General features: G+C 42.3%; 1 protein-coding gene across 7 annotated transcripts in view; it reads left to right on the forward strand.

Annotated features, from left to right (window-relative positions):
• Window positions 1-23492, forward strand: part of cep44 (centrosomal protein 44) — a 39939-nt gene extending 16447 nt beyond the window's left edge. For 3 of the 7 annotated variants that reach the window (XM_084383372.1, XM_084383375.1, XM_084383376.1), the window contains 5 exons: window positions 13139-13264; window positions 13511-13609; window positions 13771-13842; window positions 20447-20484; window positions 23117-23492. In XM_084383372.1, coding sequence (XP_084239498.1) covers window positions 13139-13264; window positions 13511-13609; window positions 13771-13842; window positions 20447-20484; window positions 23117-23177 — 396 coding nt within the window. In that variant the 3' untranslated portion in view covers window positions 23178-23492. Of the gene's footprint in view, window positions 1-13138; window positions 13265-13510; window positions 13610-13770; window positions 13843-20104; window positions 20194-20446; window positions 20485-22732; window positions 23080-23116 lie in introns of those variants that run through there. The other 4 variants (XR_014624821.1, XR_014624822.1, XM_084383373.1 and 1 more) reach the window with 4 other exon arrangements.
• The last annotated feature ends 1064 nt before the right edge of the window (window positions 23493-24556 follow it).

Genomic DNA, 24556 nt, shown 5'->3' on the forward strand with positions numbered 1-24556 from the left:
ACCCGCCAGGCCATTCTGCGTGCTGCCAGGAAAGACCCTCGCTCCATCGAAGGTCGGAGGATTCGCTTTTCTCCAGATTTCAGCAACTTCACCGTCAAACGACGCCAAGGTTTTCACCAGGCTATGGATGCAGCTCGAGCTAAAGGTCTGGACTTCTTTTTACTTTATCCGGCCACTCTGAAAATTAAAGACGGTGCTCAGTACAAAGCCTTCACCTCACCCAAAGAAGCGGAGGATTTTCTGGTGTCAGTGCCGGCTCCATGCCCGAAGACTCTGGCGCAGGATGACGGCGCTTCCTCGCCTTGACCACAGATTCACATTGGCCATATCTGTCCTTGTTTGACGCCTAAGCGGACCGACTCCCTGTCGAATTTAAGACTTGGTACGTGTGGGCTGTTGCTTTGTTTTTCTCACACTACTTCACAGGACAGACATCCTGCTGTCACCAGACACTGAGGACTGACATTAAGTCACTGCTTTACTAGCCACCTGATGCTCTTCAGTTGGTAAGCTGCCAATGAGCCTGATATAACTATGTTTATGGGTTATTATTTTGTTTTATTATGGCAGTAGGCCTATCTGAGTTCATAAATAACCCAAGTTTTGCACTATGTTCAGTCAAATTTGTATTTTGTGGGCACAGTGGTACCTAATGTTATTCTGTAGGCTATATGGAAGGTTTGAAAGTTAAAATGCAAGACCTTCATACTTTAACATGTTATGTATGATGCCTCAGCTTCACCAAGTTATTTTACCCAAGCTACAATCAGTGTTATTGTTATAGTGCTGGGCTGCTGCTCCCCCTGGCTGCCCCATATCCAATATGATCACAGACCTACTTTACAGTTTACATTATGTTGTTATGTTCGTGTTCTCTTTTTCTTTTTCTCCTTTTTTACATGTTTTATATGTTGTGTCCACGTCTCGTTTGTGTTGTGTAATGAGGGACTTTACTTTGGGTGCACTTGTGCCAGAGTTATTCCAGAAAGAGGGCTATAGCAACATTTTCTCTTCTACCACATTCAGAACATTTCCTTTAGATTGTGGGTGAACTTAACATTTTAGTGTGGAACTGTGGCAGATTGAATGCTCCTCACAAACGTGCTAGCACTCTTGGTTTGTTGAAAAGAAAGAATATTGACATAGCATTGTTGCAAGAGACGCATTTGTTGAAAACTGACGCTGGTCGTCTTGCTAATAGATTTTTTCATACTGTAGCATTCTCCTCTGCTGACACGAAAACTAAAGGTGTGGCCATTGTTGCTAGACGCAGTCTTCCAATGAGAATTATAACATCCTGGGCAGATGACATGGGTAGACTTGTGATTGCTAGAACAGAATTTAATTAAAGGAGAATAGCTCTTATATCAGCATATGTTCCTAATGATTTCAACAGCAATTTCTACAATTTAATTACATCAAAAATGTTAGAATTAACAGAATACTCCTTCATTGTAGGTGCAGACTTCAATGCAGCGTTGGATCCAGTTCTTGATAAGTCGAGCGCAACCTCCTAGGGGGCAGGTTATGGCCACGAACGCTCTAAAATCTTGGGCCAGTAATTTGGGGCTTGTGGATATGTGGCGATTAATAAACCCCTCCATCAAAGACTACACTTTTTTCTCTGGCCGACATAAATCTTTTTCTAGAATAGACTTCCTTTTTGCTTCCCCCCAGCTCTTTCACTGTATTAATACCGCTGTTTTACTCCCTATAGCTCTGTCAGACCATAAAGGCGTCTTCTGTTCAGCAACTCTGGGCCGTCTATCTAAACGTGCAGCCAGATGGCGTTTTAATACCTTGTTATTAAAAAACAAAGCATATATTAATCAGTTTATTACAGGATTCAGAGAATTTGTTGATTTTAAAGGTGACATATTATGCTCATTTCTGCTTGTTGACATGGGTCCTTGATGTCTAAATGGAATGATAGTAACACCGAAGGATTGAGCACAGCAGGGTTGTTTACACACCAGTTTCACAGCCCTGCTCTCAGCGGCCGGTTTCAGTGACTTTTTTTCATTATGCTAATGAGCTACTGCGTGCAACGAGCAATACACAGCGCGATGCAGCTTTTCTGTGTTCGTGCCTGCATATAACTGATAGTAGCACAGCAGACATGTAGCAGGTAGCCCCTGTCTCCGGCTCCAAAACAAAGTAGTGACGGCTTTACTGCAGATAACGTTTTGGTACTCTCAGGTCTGGTCTCTCATGCCAGCAGCTAACGCTACAGGCTGTAGCATTAGCTGTACCGTTAGCTGTAGCCTACAGCTAACGCTACAGCTAATGCTACGGCTAACGCTACACACGTATTACATGTATACCAACACACAGAAAAACGGTCAGAGGACAGTCTCCCAGAGCCATGACATCTGCCAAACTACAGCAGCTCCTCGGGCTGTCACACAATCAGCAGTGCATTCAGACAAGACACGCTTCTAGAAGTTTGCTTACACACTGTCCTTTAGCACAACATGCTAATGAATGAACGTAGCTCACTGGCTGTGAATAACAGAGACCAGTTCATACCGTTTCCTCTGCGTGTTCACCGCGGAACAGCAGCTAAGCGTCCGTGAACAACTGACACACACAACTGAGACGATGTCACACCATCTCCTCTGTTTGTTCACCGCCGAGCAGCAGCTCACTGTCCGCGAACAACTGAGACATTTCACCCCGTCTCCTCCCGATGTTCACGGCCGAGCAGTGGTTCACCAGCCGGTTAGAAGCGATAAAATCTCAATATCCTAATTGATTTTCTCAATTCACCTTCATGTTTTAAAAGAGTGCTGATATGACAAATTAACGTTTCGTATCATTAACATTATCGTGAATCCTACGGCCAGTAAGCCCAACGTTGATAACTTCACATGTAATGTTAGTTCAGCCTCATATTTACACCCACGGTTAGCGTTAGCTCATGTGCTAAACGGCCAAAGTAACACAAACTATACTGTTTTTTAAATACTTACAGCTCCATCATTGACAGTGGGTATGGATCCATCTTTTAAGGGACAATCTCGTTGCCAGTCCAGCGTTGTACTGACCCTGGTTGCTGAAACAGTCCGACGTCAAGTGACTGGCACAGACCATAACGCTTCTGCTCACTGAAGCTGGGACCCTGATAAATAAAAAGTAGCCACTTCGCTCTGATATCCTCTTTGGTAGGCAGGCGATGTAGCGAAACATGAGGATCCGTGCATCCGACGACAGAGCAGCAGTGCTTGGCTTTCAGGGTTGTACATGGTAGCGGTCAGGCTGTCGCGTACAAGTTAGCGAGGACGAGAAAATGGCGGATCCTCATTCAGGTAGCTGGCGCAATGTGGGAGGAGATACCCAGCGCAAGGGCAGGGAGTATGCAAAAGACCGGATTGTTACGTCACAATCCGGTCGAAATCCAAACGGCTCGTTTAGAGACTCAATTCCTGACTCTGCCAGGTACAAAATATTGACTTAGTTGTTAAAACTCATGCTTAGGGGGTTGGGGAGGCACTCCGGATACGCAAATATACATACTAAAGCAAGGAAAAAGTCAGTTTTGCATAATATGTCCCCTTTAATGTTGGTTCTGTAGAGGACCCCAGAATCCTTTGGGATGCTATAAAAGGTTTCATTAGGAGTAACACAATATTATTTAGCTCTAATGCTCGCAAATCTAGATCTCTTCAGTTACAAAATCTTGAGGCAGAGTTTTCCAGGTTGGATTCTATCTTGCAAACTAATTTTACTGAGCAAGTTGCTCTACAGCATACACTAGTTAAGAAGGAAATCAACAACATTTTGAAGCAACAGTCAGAATTTCAAATTCACAGGACCAGACAAAAGTACTACTTTCATAGTGCCAGACCTAGCCCTGGTTGATGCGAGGACACTTGGTAGAGTTTTCTCTCAAGTAAAGCCCACAACCTGCCTTTTAGATCCAATTCCCACACCGTTTTTAAAACACTCTATGGATTCTTTGAGGAACAACTGTTATATATGGTGAACTGCTCTCTTCAGACGGGTGTCTTCCCCACCTCCTTTAAAACGGCGGTGGTGAAGCCCCTTCTGAAGAAGAGTGATTTAGACCCCAATGTTTTAAATAATTATCGGCCTCTATCCAACTTACCATTTTTAAGTAAAATTTGAGAAAAACTTGTTTTTAATCAAGTCTCTTAAGATAGGATGAACCACAGTCCAGAGACAGCCCTTTTAAAGATTTTAAATGACATCAGGAGCAATTTAGATAATCATAAACTCACAGTGTTGGTTCTACTGGATCTAACCGCCGCCATTGATACAGTAGACCATCACATTTTATTAAACAGACTGAGGAACCTGGTCGGCCTCTCTGGTACTGTTCTTAACTGGTTCACATCCTACCTTACTGATCGACATTTCTTTGTAAGTATGGATACATGTTCCTCGAGAATCCATGAGACAAAGTGTGGAGTTCCCCAAGGGTCAATTTTAGGTCCAACTCTTTTTAATCTTTACATGCTTCCCCTTGGGGACGTCATCAGGAGGCACGGCATCAGCTTTCATAGCTACGCTGACGATACGCAGCTGTACATCGCCGTGTCTCCTGATGACACAGGGCCAATTGATGCCCTTTTTAACTGCATTTTAGATATTAAGTCATGGATGGCAGCAAACTTCCTGCAGCTCAACCAGGACAAAACAGAGGTTTTAGTCATTGGTCCTGAAGGCCAGAGAGAGAAACTTTTACCAAAGTTACAGGATTTTAAACCATCACAATCTGTAAAAAATCTGGGTGTGATTTTTGACTCTGAGCTCACTTTTATTCCATACATCAAAAACATAACAAAGATAGGTTTTTACCATCTTAAGAATATAGCCAGGGTCGGCCCGTTTCTCTCCCAGGCCAGCGTGGAGGCGCTGGTCTTCCCAAAAAGAGCATGCATAATCTACAATTACTACAAAACTCAGCCGCACGCGTGCTGACGAGGACCAGAGAGCGGGAGCACATTACACCAGTTTTAAAATCGCTGTATTGGCTCCCTGTGCGCTTCAGGACCGATTATAAGGTTCTTTTATTAGTTTTTAAATGTCTTAACGGTCTCGGGCCTTCTTATTTAGCTGAACTACTTTTACTATATCAACCCTCGCGGACCCTGAGGTTCTCCGGTGCCGGCCTTTTAACCATACCTCAAGCAGGAACTAAAACACACGGGGAGGCGACATTCAGTTATTATGGCTCCCGATTGTGGAACAGCCTGCCGGAGAACCTCAGGGCCGCAGAGACTGTTGATGTTTTTAAAAAAGAGGCTCAAGACCCACCTTTTTAATCAAGCTTTTAACTGAGCTTGTTTAATTCTTTTTAATTCCTTTTATGCTCTTACCCCATTCTTATAATTTTTTATTATTCTATTTTATACTATTTAATTTAGATTTTACTTTCTTAATCCATTAGCTTTAGCCTTTTTACCTTTTACCCTATCCTACTGTTTTATTGTTTTTCTTTAATGTCTTAATCGTTTTCATTACTTAAGTTTTTAGCTTTATACTTTTATCTTATTTTACTGTTTTAGTTCCTCGCATTTCCGGTGTTTCCCTAATTGGGGGCCTACCACACTGGGAGTTGTTTTTGGTCTACCGATGGGGGTGCTGTCCCGTGGGCGGCTCTGGCCCGGGTGCCTAGAGGGCTTTACACCTTGGTGTGGAGCCTCCTGTGTGCCTGGGCTGGGGTGGTCCCTGTGGCGGCGCCCCCTACGGTCGTGGACCATGGTTTCTCTCGGTGTGCGTGGCCCCCAAAGGTAGCTTCTTCCCCATTTGATCTCCCCCATCTCTGTTTATAACACCCAACACCAGCTGTCGCTATATGCGGACGATGTTTTAGTTTCTTGGAAAATCCTGCTCAGTCGGTACCACACCTTTTGACCATCTGTGAGGAGTTTGGTAATATGTCAGGTTTTAAAATTAAGTGGTCCAAATCTGCTCTCTTACATCTAAATGACACTGCAAAAACATCTGTCCTTTCTGGCCAATATTCCCATAGTACAACAATTTAAGTATTTAGGAATTGAAATATTTTCTTCTTTAAATCAGATTATTAAAGCTATGGTCTACGATTTGAAAGATTTGTTATTATTATTAACATCATTTAGATGGTGGTTATGACCCAATAGTACCACCTACACAATGTGGAGAGTAAAAGGAACCAAAAAAATCCATTCTCTCTAGTGTCTGTAAAACTGAAAAGAAATGGACCAATAGGAACCATCCGGCCCGGATGGCTCCTATTGGATCAATTTTCCGATCCAATCCTCGCTCACTCTCCTGCTCCTGCTCACGTCTGGTCCCGACCCACTTCCGCATTTGAAACTACAAGTGACAAGAGGTTTGTTTTGCCCTGAGCTGTTCAGCTGCCTCTGCTCGCCCCACCGACAAAGAGTCAAAGAAAGAAAGTCTGTCACTGAAAAGACACAAACCGGAGATGTGAAACAAAGTGGGCTCAAACCGAATAAACATCGGGTCATCATTTGAACGGTGGCGAAAGGTCCGTGGAGATATGGACCCGGTGCTGATACAGCGGCGTTTCTGTTGAGCAGGTAACCTTCGTCTCTATTGTGGATGTTGTGACACAGATAACTTTCATGCTGATGCTGCTTATGACTGTGAAACCTGCCGTTAGTTTGTTTCTGTGTTATTAGACGGTGTCTGTCTCTGCGGTGTTGTCAACACTTGTTTACTTGTTCGACGGAGACGTTAGCCTCTATGCTAGCATTGTAAGCTAACAACAAGTCTGAGTAGCACCGAACAGCAGCTGGGACACACACAGGATTGTTTTTCAGCCACAATGTGGAAGCGATCGTTGTGATGAAAGCTGACGGCAGCATCCGTTAGTCTCTTGGCCCTCAGTAACTTTTAGAAGTGGCTAACTTAGCTGTTGTAACTTATTACGTAGCTGTAAGGTAACGTAGCTGTAGCATGCTAATGACGTTACGCTAGCTTGGCTGTGGAGCTTAGCTGTGGACATTGTAATGACTTACAAGATTTACGTGAGTTTCAACGTGCATTGTAATAACTTTATCTGTGAATCCGACATCGTTACTCCGCATTCAAAGCTGGGCTGTATTTGGTTTCTGCCGGCTTGTTGCTCTTGGTGCTTGTTGCGGGACGTATAAAGTTCGTTGATGAGAAAAAAAAAAAAAGCTTGTAGCCGGAGGGGGTGTGTCGCGGGACTCCGAGGGGAGAGCGATACGAGCTCGGAGGGGAGGGGTTAAGGAGCACAGAGGGGAGGGGGGTGTGTGTGGGGGGATGCTTTTTTCAAACCTTTCTCAGATCGTAGACCAGAGCTTTAAGTATAACGATTCATCTGTCCTAAATAAGATCTTGTAAAAATGAATATTCTGCCCCGGATCAATTTCGTAAGCTCTATGGTTCCTCTTCCCCCTCCATCTGATTACTGGAGCAAGCTCCTATCTGCAACCTCCAAATTCATTTGGAACCGGAAGTGGCCGCATCTGAAATTGTCTATCCTTCAGAGAAGGAGGGAGGATGGTGGCCTGGCAGTCCCTAATTTTGAACTCTATTCTTGGTCGTTCGTGCTCAGGCCACTGCTCTCCTGGTTTGATTCTCATTCTTCTGTCTCTTGGCGCATGCTAGAGAGCAATATAGTTCAGCCATGGACACGTCAAGACGTTCTTTTTAGCTACATTTCTAAAAAACAGTGTCAACTACGCCTTGGCCCCATTATCTCTCATCTTGTGCTGGTATGGAGATTAGTTGAAACACACTGTCATCTTTCCTGTAAGTGGCACACCTTTTCTCCAATATTTAATAACAAGGCACTTCTAATTGGGGGGAGACCTATCTGTGCTCCCCAGTGGGAGCAGAGGGGTGTTCACTATTTAAAAGAAATGTATAATGATTTTGGATTATTCTGATATTAAGGATGCATTCGGTCTGCCAGGTTCCACTTTTGTCTTTTATTTACAGCTTAAGGTTGGCGCTTAGAGCACATGGCGTGCCCTGGCAATGTCCTTTACCTACCAACCCACTCCGAGATTTATTCACTAAACAAAACAGAGCTAAGGGTATGGTATCCAAACTGTACCATTTTTTGCAGGTAACTGTTCGGACTTTTCAAGTTTAGCCCTCCGAAAAGGCTTGACAGGCAGCACACAATTGCTATAACTCGTGTTTGTCTTTTGTCTTCTTTTATTTTATCTCCTTATATGACAAATGACCACAGGTTATAAACCTGAAACAATAAACCCAGATAACAAAAGGTTACATATAATTAATGAAACTGCAACTGCAAATAGTTACTTTAATTTTTCAATAAACAAACCATATATTCCCTTTAAACATATAAGCAATCAAATGTCCGTTTTATAAATAGAAATGTTGAATTACATAAACACAGCAGACCAAACAATTGAATGCTATTGTGTCTTGGCTGATATCAATAACAAAGAATGCTAGCAGGAAGTAGCACGGACTTACAAACTGCTTTTCAAAATAAAATGACCAGGTACATAAACCCTTGAAGAACTTATTTAGACCCACAAATCATAATACAATAATTTAGGTAACAAAAGTCTTGACAGTAACAGACCTTGTTTCACTCCCTGTGGAGAGGGTCTGGAGGAGAGATTGCCCAGACCTAGCTCAGGATTTTGATTGGGACGCAATGTGGTCCAGCATTCATGATGTATCTCGTAGTCCAGATCATCAGCAAATTCACTTTAATTTCTTGCACAGAACATACCTCACCCCTGTTAAACTCCATCACATGAAAATTATTTATGAGCCATGTTGTAATCTGTGCTCATTGAAAGCCCAGGGCACATTTATTCACATGTTCTCGGACTGTCCTCCTGTTAGACAATTTTGTGGCAATGTTGCATCCAAATTATCTGATTTGATAGATGATACAGTACCTGTAACTATATGTTTGTTGATTCTAAGTCAATCCTCAATATTTCTAAACTCAAAAAGAGAGTCATCTTTGCTGGACTGACAGCAGCCAAGAAAATGATTGCAACTCGCTGTAAGCCACCTCATTCTCTGACTACTCAGTCTTGGACTCTCTCTCTTTTGGACGTCATATACATGGAGCTTTCAACAGCTCAGATTAATGGTGCTAATGAGAGCACCCTTAACACCTGGCGTAGCACCGCTGACTCTTTGAAAAACATGCTGTAAGTTGATTTTCCCACTGGCTCTCTCACCTCTCATCTAGTCTTTCTAGATGTCAAGTCCCTTCTGTCTTGTCAATATATGTCTCTGTGTATGTATGTATTTTTGTAGGTTATGTATGTCATTTTTTGTTTTTACACTTCTATTTTATATTTTATTATTGTTATTGTTTATTATTGTATTTTATATTTATTCTTTTTTATTTTATTATAATTATTATCATCATCAATACTTTCACTGTGTTCTTTCCCATGACACGTTCTTACAGTGGGGCAAAAGAGTATTTAGTCAGCCACCAATTGTGCAAGTTCTCCTACTTAAAAAGATGAGAGAGGCCTGTAATTTTCATCATAGGTATACCTCAACTATGAGAGACAAAATGAGAAAAAAAAATCCAGAAAATCACATTGTCTGATTTTTAAAGAATTTATTTGCAAATTATGGTGGAAAATAAGTATTTGGTCAATAACAAAAGTTCATCTCAATACTTTGTTATATACCCTTTGTTGGCAATGACAGAGGTGAAATGTTTTCTGTAAGTCTTCACAAGGTTTTCACACACTGTTGCTGGTATTTTGGCCCATTCCTCCAAGCAGATCTCCTCTAGAGCAGTGATGTTTTGGGGCTGTCGCTGGGCAACACAGACTTTCAAATCCCTCCAAAGATTTTCTATGGGGTTGAGATCTGGAGACTGGCTAGGCCACTCCAGGACCTTGAAGTGCTTCTTACGAAGCCACTCCTTCGTTGCCCGGGCGGTGTGTTTGGGATCATTGTCATGCTGAAAGACCCAGCCACGTTTCATCTTCAATGCCCTTGCTGATGGAAGGAGGTTTTCACTCAAAATCTCACGATACATGGCCCCATTCATTCTTTCCTTTACACGGATCAGTCGTCCTGGTCCCTTTGCAGAAAAACAGCCCCAAAGCATGATGTTTCCACCCCCATGCTTCACAGTAGGTATGGTGTTCTTTGGATGCAACTCAGCATTCTTTCTCCTCCAAACACGACAAGTTGAGTTTTTACCAAAAAGTTCTATTTTGGTTTCATCTGACAATTTGACATTCTCCCAATCCTCTTCTGGATCATCCAAATGCTCTCTAGCAAACTTCAGACGGGCCTGGACATGTACTGGCTTGAGCAGGGGGACACGTCTGGCACTGCAGGATTTGAGTCCCTGGCGGCGTAGTGTGTTACTGATGGTGGCCTTTGTTACTTTGGTCCCAGCTCTCTGCAGTTCATTCACTAGGTCCCCCCGTGTGGTTGTAGGATTTTTGCTCACCGTTCTTGTGATCATTTTGACCCCACGGGGTGAGATCTTGTGTGGAGCCCCAGATCGAGGGAGATTATCAGTGGTCTTGTATATCTTCCATTTTCTAATAATTGCTCCCACAGTTGATTTCTTCACACCAAGCTGCTTGCCTATTGCAGATTCAGTCTTCCCAGCCTGGTGCAGGTCTACAATTTTGTTTCTGGTGTCCTTTGACAGCTCTTTGGTCTTGGCCATAGTGGAGTTTGGAGTGTGACTGTTTGAGGTTGTGGACAGGTGTCTTTTATACTGATAACGAGTTCAAACAGGTGCCATTAATACAGGTAACGAGTGGAGGACAGAGGAGCCTCTTAAAGAAGTTACAGGTCTGTAAGAGCCAGAAATCTTGCTTGTTTGTAGGTGACCAAATACTTATTTTACTGAGGAATTTACCAATTAATTAATTTAAAATCCTACAATGTGATTTCCTGGATTCTTTCCCCCCATTCTGTCTCTCATAGTTGAAATGTACCTATGATGAAAATTACAGGCCTCTCTCATCTTTTTAAGTGGGAGAACTTGCACAATTGGGGGCTGACTAAATACTTTTTTGCCCTACTGTAAAGCCTAGTTTATGCTTCTGCGTCGCGGCGATGGCGTAGCTACGTCGTCGACCCTACGCCGTCATTGAGCATTCGAAGTTCTGCGCCGAGGGAACGCGTTGTTCTGCAATTCACCGCCAAGCCGCTAGGGGGGTGCCTGGTCCATTTTTTCCGTGCCGCTCGTACCACAAAAACTTTAAAAATGGCGGTGTTGTTATACTGTTGACCGGAAAAGCAACTGCCGGAAATGACGTTCTGAGCGGACCAATCACAGTCCTTGCCGTTCGCGTCTCGACCCGTCGACGTGACGCGTAGTCAGGATTTTTTGGAGGCGCACGTCAGGCTACGGCGCAGGGCCCGCTTAGGGGTCTGCGTCGACGACGTAGCTACGCCCTCGCCGCGACGCAGAAGCATAAATCTTTGAGAATCCATCTTAATAATATTGTATCCCCTGAAATATTTCTGTTGGACTTAATGAAAATGAAAAAAAAAATTTGATGGCAAAAAAAAAAAAGCTGTGGTGTTGAAGGGGTGGTCCGCTTCACTCACGCTTCATAAACATTTGCTCGCCACGGTTTAAAAAATCTTAACTTTTATTTTTACAACTTAAAGGAGAATTCCGGTTATTTGACACCTGGACCTTATTTATAGGTGGGTGTGTGCTGGTATACTCACACAGACGATTGTAGCGCAGCTCGGAGTCCTTCGGAAGTTATTTACATCCAACCGATCGTGACCGCAGCTCACCGGGGCCACGGCAACGGAGCTTTTAAATATGAATTATCTGCCGCGAAACTCGCTCATTTTACCTACATTTTGTCATAAATGGTCAGTGTTATCATCATGTTAGCTCAGCTAGCTTGTTGTCGTCTTCACCCAAACAAACTTTTGATGACGTCATAGGCATGCGCCGCCAAAACTCAGCTGTTTCACTTTGTTTTCGTCGGCTATTTCTGTGCAACATGGCAGAATATTTATCTGATGTAGAGGTGTCTCTTGAGGTTCTGACGCTGTGGTTGCTTGCCTTTTTTCTTTGGCTTCGTGAGAATAAAGTCCTCCGGAGCGAAGTGAGCGCTGCAGACCCGATGACTCGCCCGCTTCAACTCTTCCACTTCAATATTCGTATCCATTTTGAGCGCAACAAGCCAGAGCTTTAGTAACTCCGGGTAGTCCAAAGGAAGCCGGTGGAAGCTGAACTTTGACGAACTAGTCATTTTGTTTGGACAAAGTGGAAATACACAATGGCGAACCATGTTTGTAGCAGTGCAGCCGAGCGTAAAACAGCGTGGACGGCACGGTACAAAGAGTATCAGCTGAGTTTTGGCGGCGCATGCCTATGACGTCATCAAAAGTTTGTTTGGGTGAAGACAACAACAAGCTAGCTGAGCTAACATGATGATAACACTGACCATTTATGACAAAATGTAGGTAAAATGAGCGAGTTTCGCGGCAGATAATTCATATTTAAAAGCTCCGTTGCCGTGGCCCCGGTGAGCTGCGGTCACGATCGGTTGGATGTAAATAACTTCCGAAGGACTCCGAGCTGCGCTACAATCGTCTGTGTGAGTATACCAGCACACACACCCCTATAAATAAGGTCCAGGTGTCAAATAACCGGAATTCTCCTTTAAATCCGTTCCAAGCTATATGCTTAATTATTCAGACATCCAAAAGAGACAGAAAAAGTCTTGTATGGCAACGAAAAACTTAAATAACGTGGTCAAAAAACTGTTTTCAACCACAGCCTCTTAACCAAACATTTAAGGTTTTTCCAATGCACCACCGCGCAATCACCTGACCCATATATCCTCCGGTTATGCACAACACGCCCCCGGGAGACATAAAAAACAAAAACAATAATATAAACAGTCACAGCAATACCATAGGCTATCATAAGCAGAATAAACAATTCATTTCCATTGCAGGCCTGAACCAGCCAGCAGGCCATACAATGTCCAGGTCTGATCTACATTCATCAGGAGAGAAACTTTGTGACTTGTAGAAATGTGGTTTAAAGTCTGTACTGAAACACTTGAATGCGTAAAGTTCTGAGGACCATTGGATCCACCCCACCCAATGTTCCAGGGGAAGTTGAACACATGCCAATATAAAATGGAATATTATTGTCTTTCCTGTCACTCAGTCACCAGAGGTGGAAGAAAGGCTCTCAGCACTGGAAGCTCAAATAAAGAGTCTTCCTGGGCTACACAGGCTCCGCATTCTGGAGAAACGCATTGAGGAACTTGAGAGACAGACACACACAGACAAGGTAGACAATACATTCTCTTCTCTACTTCTTTGAAATCTTGTCCCCTTTGTTAAGTAGTAGTAGTAGCAGTAGTCATTTTTGTGCTGCAACTTCTTCCCTATCTCCGAGACAAATTTCACCCTGGGGGAGACCAATAAAGTAACCTTAACCTTAACCTTAGTTTACCTTCACTGTACAGAAATACAGCACATTTTAATAAAACATTCAATTGCAGCCACCTTTTCTAATTATCACATTCTATTCCAGATTGAAGAACAAGTCATTACCATATCCAGAGAGAGCTGGGAAAATCTGATGAGCAGAGTTGTATTATTGGAAACTAAATTAGAGCTGAGCAATTCACAGGTAGGACAAGTGCACATGTACTGAGACATTTTCATTTCATCAATGTAAAATGTAGTTATTGAGCTTGGACTTGCACTAAGCCAGTATTTAAAACAATCCTAGACTCAGCCTATTTTTATATAAAATAACCATTAATGTTGCGTCTCATCTCTCTATCTCAGTTAAAAGCCCCAGCACCATGTCCATCATCTGCCTCCTCCTACTCTGCTAGCTCCATGTATGATTCTTCAAAGGTGAGACACAGCTGAGGGCCCACCACTCCCCTGTCACTATGGAAAAACAAGCATAAGCTTTTTCAGCTTTTGAATGAAAGTTTATTATTTTGTTGCCTGAAGTTGAAATATCGGTTGTATTATTATGTTCATGTTCTGCTGTGCTGTGATGTGATGTAAATATGTCAGGGGATGTTTTCCCCTGGCAGTGCATTGAAAGAGGACATAATTTGAAAAACTCAGTGCTTTTGCACTGATATTTGGGTACCTAGAGTGCCTACCAACCCACAAACTGTGAAACAAGATAATTCAGTCAGAATATTTGTGGAATGCGTAGGTCAGAAAACATAGGATTCAACTAGCCATCCAGATTTTGGCCTCCTTACATTATAAAAAAGGTAAATGGAGTTATTTTACAGCACTTTTCTATAGAACTGACTACTCAAAGTGCTTTACAACATGGGTCACATTCACCCATTCACACACACATTCATACATTGATGGCAGAGGCTGCCATGCTGGGTGCCAACCTCCTCATTTTTGTACTTTTGTTTTTCCCGCATTCACTCACACCAATGGAAGAGCCATCAGAAACAATTTCAGGCAAAAATGGTCAAAGAGGTGGAATGTGGGTGGAGCTGAAGTGAACCTAATTAGTTTCACAAGCCCACCTTGCCAGAAACTACAAAGCTAGCTTAGGCTAACAATTTATCAAGAGGGGGAACTAGACTTAAACAAGTCAAGACAATTGAGAAGGAAAGAGAATACACAAACTGTAGGAGCAATAACAACAGGATTGAAGAGAGAAACAGAATAGCATAACTAAACAAAAACTGTAAAGTAAAAAAAAAAAAACAGAAACGGACATACAAGCGAAAAAAGACTTGGTGGGGCAGAGCACAGAAAAATGGTTGAAGGGCACAACTTTAGGGCTCAATGATCAATATCCCTACGAAATAAACGAAAGTACTGTACCCCATCCTAATGGAGAACAGGAAAAACAACAAACGTGCAGTCCTCGTGATTGACAAACTGTATTTTGATGGACATTTATGTCACGACTCTTCTGGCTCTTCTGAACAGACTTTAGAATAATACATAACTGTGACAGATGTCTTCTACTTATATCCCTACCTATCCTAGCAGCATACTGCTATGCATTAGCTAATGAGCCCACTAACTCTTTTCATTTATGTTTGTGTTTTTTGTTCTTACCTCACTGTAGTTTCCTTTGGGTTAACGTCTGCTTATCTATGTTGTATGAATGAACATGAAGGGTTAACGATGACAACTGGCTTTCTCTCTCACGTGCACACCTACATGCATGCAACACCTCATCGTCATTACTATGGCAAAAAGGCAAAACAGTTATCTGAGGAAAATCATATCCCATTCATCTTACAAGAAAAAACAACAGAAACTGGAAAATGGTTTAAAACAAGGGATTAAACCATTTACAAACCATTGCTCGAACAATCCCAAAGAAGAAATAAAAGATGAACTTGCTCCACAACTCCACAATATCACACACAAAAACCCAAATTTTTTAATCTGACAACTTATAAATGACAACTTTAACTATAGCAACAAAACAGGGAAATAATTAGCCAATCAAACACAAAAGAAAAAATATATAATTCCATTCCAAGGTGAAAACTATTCAGAACCCAGAGGAAATTAAACTTATCATAGCTTCTACAGCAACTTGTACTCTTCCAGTTATGAATCAGAAATCCAAAACCCATAGACTCAATCTTATCAATCTATCATTGCAAAAAAAAGGTAAAACTATAATTGTATCATTACGTCGACAAAGCATTTGACGAAGTAAGTTGGACATCAAAGCAATCACTACACATCAACCACTGGATCAACTTCTAAAGGTGCGTTCACACCGGACCTTTTATTTTTGTCGCTATTCGTGTCGCTCCAAAAAATCGCTCTGTTGCTCAGTTGCAGTCGCTCGTCGGCACAATTCAACAGATCGCTCTGATAACATCATTCAAGCGATTCCAGTGAATTTCACGTCGCTCGGAGGCGCTCATTTCTTCCCATTGCCTTGCAAATGAACATAGTACTGGAAAAATGCATTCTTTACATTCTTTTAAATATCTTCAGTTATTTATTAGGGTTCCAATCTGGAGGAGGCTTGGGGCTGCGGGGGACCCTATTGTTTTCCTTAGGATTTTTATTACATTTTTTTGTCCTTATATAAAACTCGTACTGCAGCCTGAACACTAAAAGTTATTTGAGCAAAACTTTAAGGACTGCAACAAAACCCTGCACGCACCCCAGTCACCAAAAATGTCTGCCAGCAGGTGATGCTAAAATCAAGGCAAGACATTTTGGCCAGTAACTCCCACCTTGAAGCTCACCTTCAAAAGCTTTACATGTACGCATTCCCTGAATGCAGCTGAATCACGATATAGGCCACTCTCATTCCCGCCAAGAAATTATTTTTGCAAAATAGTGAAATGTGCAAAATCTACTTTTTTGATCTCGAAACTTTTCATAGAATCTTTGGACCCTTACAACACAAAGTTATTAAATTAATTTTGATAATGCACAAATTATCCACGCAACTTTCTGTAGCTAGCATTCAAAACACGATGTATTGCATATCTTGGCAACACTAAGGGGTACATTCAGACCAAATCAGTTGGTGTTGGAGTGTCACTCCAGGTTTTGTGTATGTGACATGTTTGGAACCCCCTCTGATCAGTTTGCTGAAAGCCACTGTGGAAAGCCACTGTGGTTTCAGTCATTCATGTCATGCAGTCTGGTTGCCAGCTTATGTGATTGGCTACCGCTAGAACTTCGGACTGTGTTTCTCCGAAAGTTGGGTCGGTGTCAACCCCTGTGGCAAGCACCCCAGCAGCCAAAACGGACTACCCTCACTAAAGTGAATGGAAAGACCTGTGTTTTTGCCCCACCACCTGATTTGGTCTGAAACCGGCCTAACTTGGATTATACGCAACTCAAGACCTTAGCTGGCCAATCTTGAATGAGGGCCTGTGCAAGCATTGGCACCAAAAAGCCACTAGGGATCACAAAAAATGTGAGACCTGAGACGAGCAGAATAATGTGATTTTTTTTTTAAATTATTATTATTATTTTCAGAATTCTATCAGTAACAGTTGAATACTTACTCAATTAGTTACTCTCCTCTCTAAAAGGTACTACTGAGCTTCTGTCACCTCTAAAATTCCCATCAGCTCTCTACAACTACACTTTGTTTGTTTAAAACTTTGTAGAGGGTATCCCGGTCTGTTTTATTTTACACTTTTTTTACTCCCCTCTTGGTCCATTCTGTAGCTGAGTCTCCCCAGCTTTTATACCTCTCAAACCCCACCTCCCCAAGTTTTCTGATCATACTAGTCCCATTGATAATGTTCACTATAATAACTCCAGCTATATAAGATGATAACCTACACTTAATTACAATAAACTTGCTCTTGCAAGTGATGGCTATAGGAGGAAATTCTCACAGTATACAGTCACTGTACACAGTAGAATGGAGTCTCTGTTAACGATAATCTGCTCTCGGCCTCTGACTTGCACCACACCTGTAGGGCTGCGTGTCCAACTCGCGCAGACGCAGCTTGGGCCCCTTTGATTACTACTTGCAGGTTTACTTATTAGGGCCCAAGCACGAATCTCGTGCGAGGACCTATTGTATCTGTAAGGATTATTATTATTTTTTTTTTTTCCTTCCACTTGACTGCATATTTGGTGGCCTTAACATAACCCAAAACTCGCCAAACTTGGCACATACTGTGCCGCTATCTGAATTTAAAATGATTGGGGCTGGGAGTTGCCAGGGGACTCCATAGCGCCACCTAACATCGATTTGTCCCCGCAACATTTTTCTCGGATCGTCATGAAATTCGCACAACTCATAGGTCTCATCGATTTAGCCAGTAATCATTTTTTTCAGAATTTTTGCCGCAACAGGAAGTCGGCCATCTTGAATGGCGTGCGGTGATTTTCATTTTTCCGATACTGTTTTTGGGACTTTAGGATGGTCACAGACTCACCAGATTTGGCACACAGCTTCTATCCCACGAGTACGTTAATTCGATACTGCAACCACCCTCAGATGATGCACGACAGCTCAGTAGCGCCCCCTAATGGCTTTTCACATTTCGTACGTACAGACAAACACCTACGCACACCAAAATTTGCACACACATCATCAGTCATGAACATTGATATCTGATATGGTTTCGCCCTTTTGACAGAAAATATGGCTCAATAGCGCCCCCTGGAATAATTCAAACTTGGAGCCCCGCCTCCTACATGCACATAAATGAACGAAATTCAGGACGCTTATATGTCATGACCAGATGCACAAAAAACCCTCTTGGACCCATACCTTCAGTCCAACGGGAAGTCTGCCATTTTGCGTCAAAGTTGAGATTTTGCCGCCATTTCCACCCATTTCTATGCCTCGTACATTAATTATCTCGTCCTACAGATTTCACGCCACAGACTTCCCAGTCACTAAGTGTCATCCTCATGCCTTGATGATGATATGTTGTGAAAAGCTTTTGCCTGCGTTATTCCTGCTGGGCATGGCAGTGAGGTCAATTTCGATGACCCCCTTATGGCTTTTCCCATTCTATATGGACCCAAGTTCTATGGCTTGTAGTTTCACTATCTTATCCTACATATTTAACACTACAGAGTTCACATTCGCTCAGTAGCATCCTTAGACCTTCAACAGCCTGCGTTGTGCCTGGTGGGCGTGGCCGTGCGGTCATTTTCGATCCTTCGCCATCGTGCAGGAAGTCCTTATAACTTCCACATACAATTTCCCATCTTCACCAAATTGGTCACACATGTAGAGGGGCTGGCCATGATTACGTCTATGCATCAATACTGTGTTAAGTGAAAAGATGGCTCTATAGCGCCCCCTGGAATATCTCTAACTTGAAGCCCCGCTTCCTACATGCATGTACATGAACAAAATTTGGTATACATATGTATCATTACCAGACGCACAAAAAACCCTCTTATACATACGCATACCCTCAGTCCAACGGGAAGTCTGCCATTTTGGTTCAAAGTTCAGAACGTCGCCATTTTCTCCCATTTAAAACCCATTTTTATTCCTCGTAGCTTAACTAACTGGTCCTACAGATTTCACACCACAGACTTCATATTCACTCAGTAGCATCCTTGTACCTTGAAGATGATGGTTTGTCAAAAGCTTTTGCCTAAGTTATTCCTGGTGGGCGTGGCGGCGGTGCGTTCAATTTCGATGACCCCCTTATGGCTTTTACAATTCTGTGTGAACCCAATTTCTATGCCTTGTACTTTATTTAAAGGATAACTACCGTTTTTTACAACCTGGACCTTATTTCTGGCAAAATATATGATCATTTACTCACCCAGATAACTTTGGTGTCATTCGGCGTCGTTCGGACGAAATTAGATCCAGTGTAGCGGCGATATATCCATATAATGGGAGAGACAGGGCAGCGACACACAGCCTCTATATAACGCATTATCTGCCACGAAACTAGTTCATTTCATCAATATTTTGTTATGAAATGCTAGCGCTATTCCCCTCTGAGTCCGGGCTCGTCCGTTATCAACATCCGGGGTCAAACTAGCAGTAGCAGCTACAGGTAAACAAGCCCCGCTGTCGCGGGTGCGCGCGCAGCTCAGAGATGACATCTTCCAGGTCAGAGGTAGTAGATCAGCCTACAGACCCCGGATGTTGACAATAGACGAGCCCGGACTCAGAGGCTAATAGCGCTAGCATTTCATAACAAAATATTGATGAAATGAACTAGTTTCGTGGCAGATAATGCGTTATATAGAGGCTGTGTGTCGCTGCCCCGTCTCTCCCATTATATGGATATATCGCCGCTACACTGGATCTAATTTCGTCCGAACGACGCCGAATGACAACAAAGTTATCTGGGTGAGTAAATGACCATATATTTTGCCAGAAATAAGGTCCAGGTTGTAAAAAACGGTAGTTATCCTTTAACTCGTCCTACAGATTTAACACAACAGACTTCACATTCACTCAGTAGCATCCTCATACCTTCAACAGCCTGTGTTGTACCTGGTGGGCGTGGCATTTTCGATCCTTCGCCATCACGCAGGAAGTCCTTATAACTTCAACATACAAATGCCCATCTGCATCAAATTGCTCACACATGTAGAGGGGCTGGCAATGAATATGTCTATGCATCAATACTGTGTCATATCTATAGCGCCACCCACTGGACACAGGAAGTCACTGAAGATGTCACTGTTGTGTTTTCAGTGACACGGATCCCATTTAGGGAGCCTTTCCACAGGCAACGGGCGAGCACACATCTGGGCGCATGGCCTCCGACGGCGCCACAGCCCGACGTACGTGGGGGGGCGAGGGCCCGTTCATCACTGCTTGCAGTTTTAATTACTTATTATTATTTCACATAGCTTTATCACTGTGCTGCATTTTTATAAACACATCTGCAACATGCCCTGTGGGCTACATAACAGCCTGATTGAAATAGAGAAGTGGTGCTGTATCTTCCCTAATGTTGCAGGAAACCACATGATGAAGTGTTGTGTCTCCCCCCCAAAAAAACCAAAAAATTTGTCTCTCATGTTTCTTTTCCAGGAGGACCTCATGGACAGGGTAGACAGAATCACTAACATGTAAGTTTGGAATTAAATTTGTTACTGAGCACTTAATACTTTATACTAAGCACTGGTCTGAGTCTTTCTGAAAACATTCTTCTCAGCAGACCTCAGGAGAAGCAAAATCTGGCTAATTTTATTCTGGATAATCTTATTATATTATCAAAATACGATATTATATTGATTCTTTGGATAACAATACGCTATTTGCAAATATCACAAAGTCTGCCACGATACGATTTCTATTCAGTTCAATTCAGGAGCCTTTGATCGATATGAGACGATATCATATGCCCACTTAACCCAATCACTTACAGAGGAAGCTGGCACCACTTTCATTTTTTCAGCTTTTGGGTTATAAAGAAAATAACAAAACATAAATAATTGTAAATAAAGATCTCTATTTTTGCTAAAGATGATGATATGGATCCATGTTTTTACTGTGCATTTATAGTATTAGATCATTACATCTATGTATCAATCTAAATCGATGGATCATTAAACCCCTACTTCTGTTCCAAGTCAGTGTCAGATGGTCTTCCAACACAAATAATAAGCAAGCTCTGTTTAAGATCTGATTCCTTTCACCCAGAGGAATTTTAGTCATTGTTCTTATTGCTACATCCAGCTTGCTTGATAAAAGCAACCACAGTTGCCCCTCCAACCTTAAATTTTGAATGAATATTTCTTGATCTTGCAAAGAAGGTGGTGGTGCAGCTGAAACTTTTTTTTATGGGGAACAACGTTTATGAAATGACAAACCATCTTGCCCCAATTTACAATAGGCCTTATAATTGCCAGAAGAGTGAATTTGTGCATAAATTAACATCCCTGGCCATTTTCACTGCCATTTCCACATTACCTCATGTCTTGAATAAATAACATATATTCATGTTAAATGCTTCATATTTGACAGGCAGAGTTAACAGGCTTATTGTTTTAATTTCTTCATTTATGAATTTTATTTAATTTCAGAAGTGAGAGAGTGGTCAGGCCACTCAGTCATGCTTGAAGCTGTGAGTTTTGTGAATGTCACGTGAACTATACTGGCATGTGGTTTAATGCTGCTCTGGTCTAGTGGTACGGCAGCAGATACCTCTGTATCTTTTGCCAGTGTGCAGCATGGTGAACAGACTGTGGCTTGGTTGGGTGTTTTCTTTTTGTATTCTTTGGGCTCTGTGCAGACATCTCACTTCATCAATATCACCGATATCGATAGATGGGTACCAGTGATGTTCTAGTGGTTTTAATCAGCCACCATAGAGCCTTCCTGTCCTGGATCGTGATGAACCATACCACTTTGTGCTGTTTTCAGTCAGGATGCTTTCTATTGCTCTTTTGTAAAAGTTGACAAGAATTCTCTCCAGAATTGAGCCTTCTTAAGTTTCCTTAGGAAGTAGAGCCTTTTGTGTGATGACCATGATAGGTTCTCTGAAAACCCCAAACTGTTCAGCTGCTCAGCTCCACTGATGTAGACAGGAGTGTCCTGTTTTCTAAAATCAACAGTCAGCTCCTTGGTTTTGCTGACGTCTGTGCATCACTCTGTCCTCCCGATATGAACTCTCATCATTGTTTGTAATGTGGCTAATGATGGTTGTGTCATTCGTATACTTCACAATAGAGTTCTCTCAATGTCTGGGAGTGCAGTCATGAGTGTCCACAGTAAATAGTAGGGGCTGGTCACACAGTCCTTGGTGGTTCCAGTTTTGAGCACAGTAGTAGAAAAGGTGTGAGTGGCAGTCAAAACTCTATGGGGTCAGCTTGTGAGGAAGTCCAATATCCAGTTGCAGAGTGTTGTAGTCGAGCCCAGAGTGTAAAGTTTTTCAGTAACCTTCATGGGTGGAATCGTGTTGAATGCTGAGCAAAGTCAACAAAACAGTATTCTGATAGCTGTTGATGATTTTCAAGGTGTGTTGAGACTGAATGTATTATGGCATCCTCTGTGGCTCTGTTGGTTTTTAGGCTGTGTGTGTGCAGGTGTGATCTGTCCATAGGACAGTGGAAATCGATTGACGGACAGACAGAACATTTCATGTGTTGCTGCTTCCTTTTAACGATTGTAAATAAAACTTTTGGCTCTTATTCTGTTTCACCCCACCAGTATGAGAAGGAACAATTAATTAGAGAGAGAGAAACCGAGAGAAAGAACACTGCAAACTGTAGACTGCTGTTTTCTCTGCACCTCTCCCTGCTTACTGAGTGATTACTGTGAATGCTCCAATCAATAAATGTACAAATAATGTTCTGTTTGTGATTAACCCACCAGAGCAGTACCCTCTCTCCGTTCCGAGAGCTTCTGATTCAGCACTGGATATGCCAACAAGCTCTCTTGTGGCTCAAATGTTTACTGAACATATAAGTTGTAAATAAAATGCTATGGAAGAAACAATGCAGACTTATTTGGCAGCCCAAAAAAAATTCTGCCGACTGGTTTAGCTGCTATATTTAATATATTGTATTATACTTTTAACTTATATGTTGATTTTGCACTTTTCAGAGAGAACATATTTGGATACAATTTATTTAGCTGTGTGTGTGTGTGTATTTGTATGTGTGTGTGTGTGTGTGTGTGTATGTGTGTGTGTGTGTGTGTGTATGTATGTGTGTGTGTGTGTGTGTGTGTGTGTTTTCGTTGGTCTGAAATTTATAGGCTGCGGAGCACCTCCTGTCTGCTGAAGAACACTGAATCCTCCACAAGACCCTGCAAATAAATTATAATAATTGATTATCATCTGTCCTTGGGTTTATTGTAATGTAACACCACAATTCTGGTGCACTTTTATGTCTTTGTGGTATTGCTAATGTTGTTTATTAAAGCCCATTATTACAATTATGTACCTTTCACCTTAATTTGTACATTACAAAGCTAGCTATGGGTAACACGCCATCTGTGTTCATTCATGAAGATTAGCCAATTTAGCCTCACGTTACTCGCTGAGTCTGACCTTGGGATTATTTGCCCCAAACAGATACAGTACTAAACTGTACATTAGCTGCAATATATCGAGTAAAAAACTGGCAACACACTGGTGTCTGTGTCTGGTTTTTGTGTTCAATCTGAGTCTGAAGTCAGCACTCACCAGATTATCCAGTGTGTTTTCTTCTCCCAATCTCTTCTCTGCACTACAGGACATGGTGATGTGATGTACTGTGATAGTTGCTTTGTGAGTACGAGAAGGAGAGGAATAAAGGAAGAGGTAAAGCACAGAGCCAGTTTCTCCAGCTAGTCATTTTATTTTCTACAAGTACAAAATATCACTTTTTTGTGATGAGGATGGCCATGTCTGTGCCTTCACCTGTATGGTCCATGCCCTGCCCAGGTGACACAGCCATTGCCTTTCCCATTTGGTTAAATATGTTTCAAAACTACATGCTAGTTATTGCTGCTATGGGGACAGCTGGCCTGAGAAAAGAAAACGTGCCATTCTTCTCCATGCAATTCCCACAAAAGGAAAAAGATGGTTTTACACCTAGCCGGATATAGGTACTACATACACTTCTGCTGTGGAAGGACTGAAGAAGCACTTTTTTTCCAAAGTTAATGTGGTTGCAGAATGCCACACATTTTGCCAGAGGGCACATAGACCAGTTTAGTTTTTAGGCCCAACAACATGAGTTCGCTGGAGCATGAGAGTTTGGCAACATGGAGGAGCAAATGCTTTGTGATTAACTGATAGAGCGTGTTGCCAGTTCACACATTTGAGAAAGATTGTTGCTGGAACTGGACTTGAATCTGGCTAAAGCTACTACACTGGCTTTACAGATCGAAACCGGACTATGAAATGCTGACGTGCTTTCTGATACTACTACTTGTGCTGCAGCACTGGTGAGAGCCATACACACAACCACTGAGCAACCGAGGAAACCTGCTTCAAAGAATGTGCCCGCCACAGCCCACAATGTAGGTATTCATCACCCCTGCTACCGTTGTGGATCTACCAGCCAAATGGTTAATAAGTCATTCTGCTCTGCAGCTAAAGCAACATCCAACTCATGGAAAAGTGGAACATTTTTCCAAATTTTGAGGTACTTGAGGTACTGATAAATGAACTGACTGTGCTTTACATGAATGTTGATGTGCGGGATCAAA

The sequence above is a fragment of the Pagrus pagrus genome, assembly GCF_965226575.1.
Source record: "Pagrus pagrus genome assembly, chromosome: 2".
Classification (NCBI taxonomy): Eukaryota; Metazoa; Chordata; class Actinopteri; order Spariformes; family Sparidae; genus Pagrus; species Pagrus pagrus.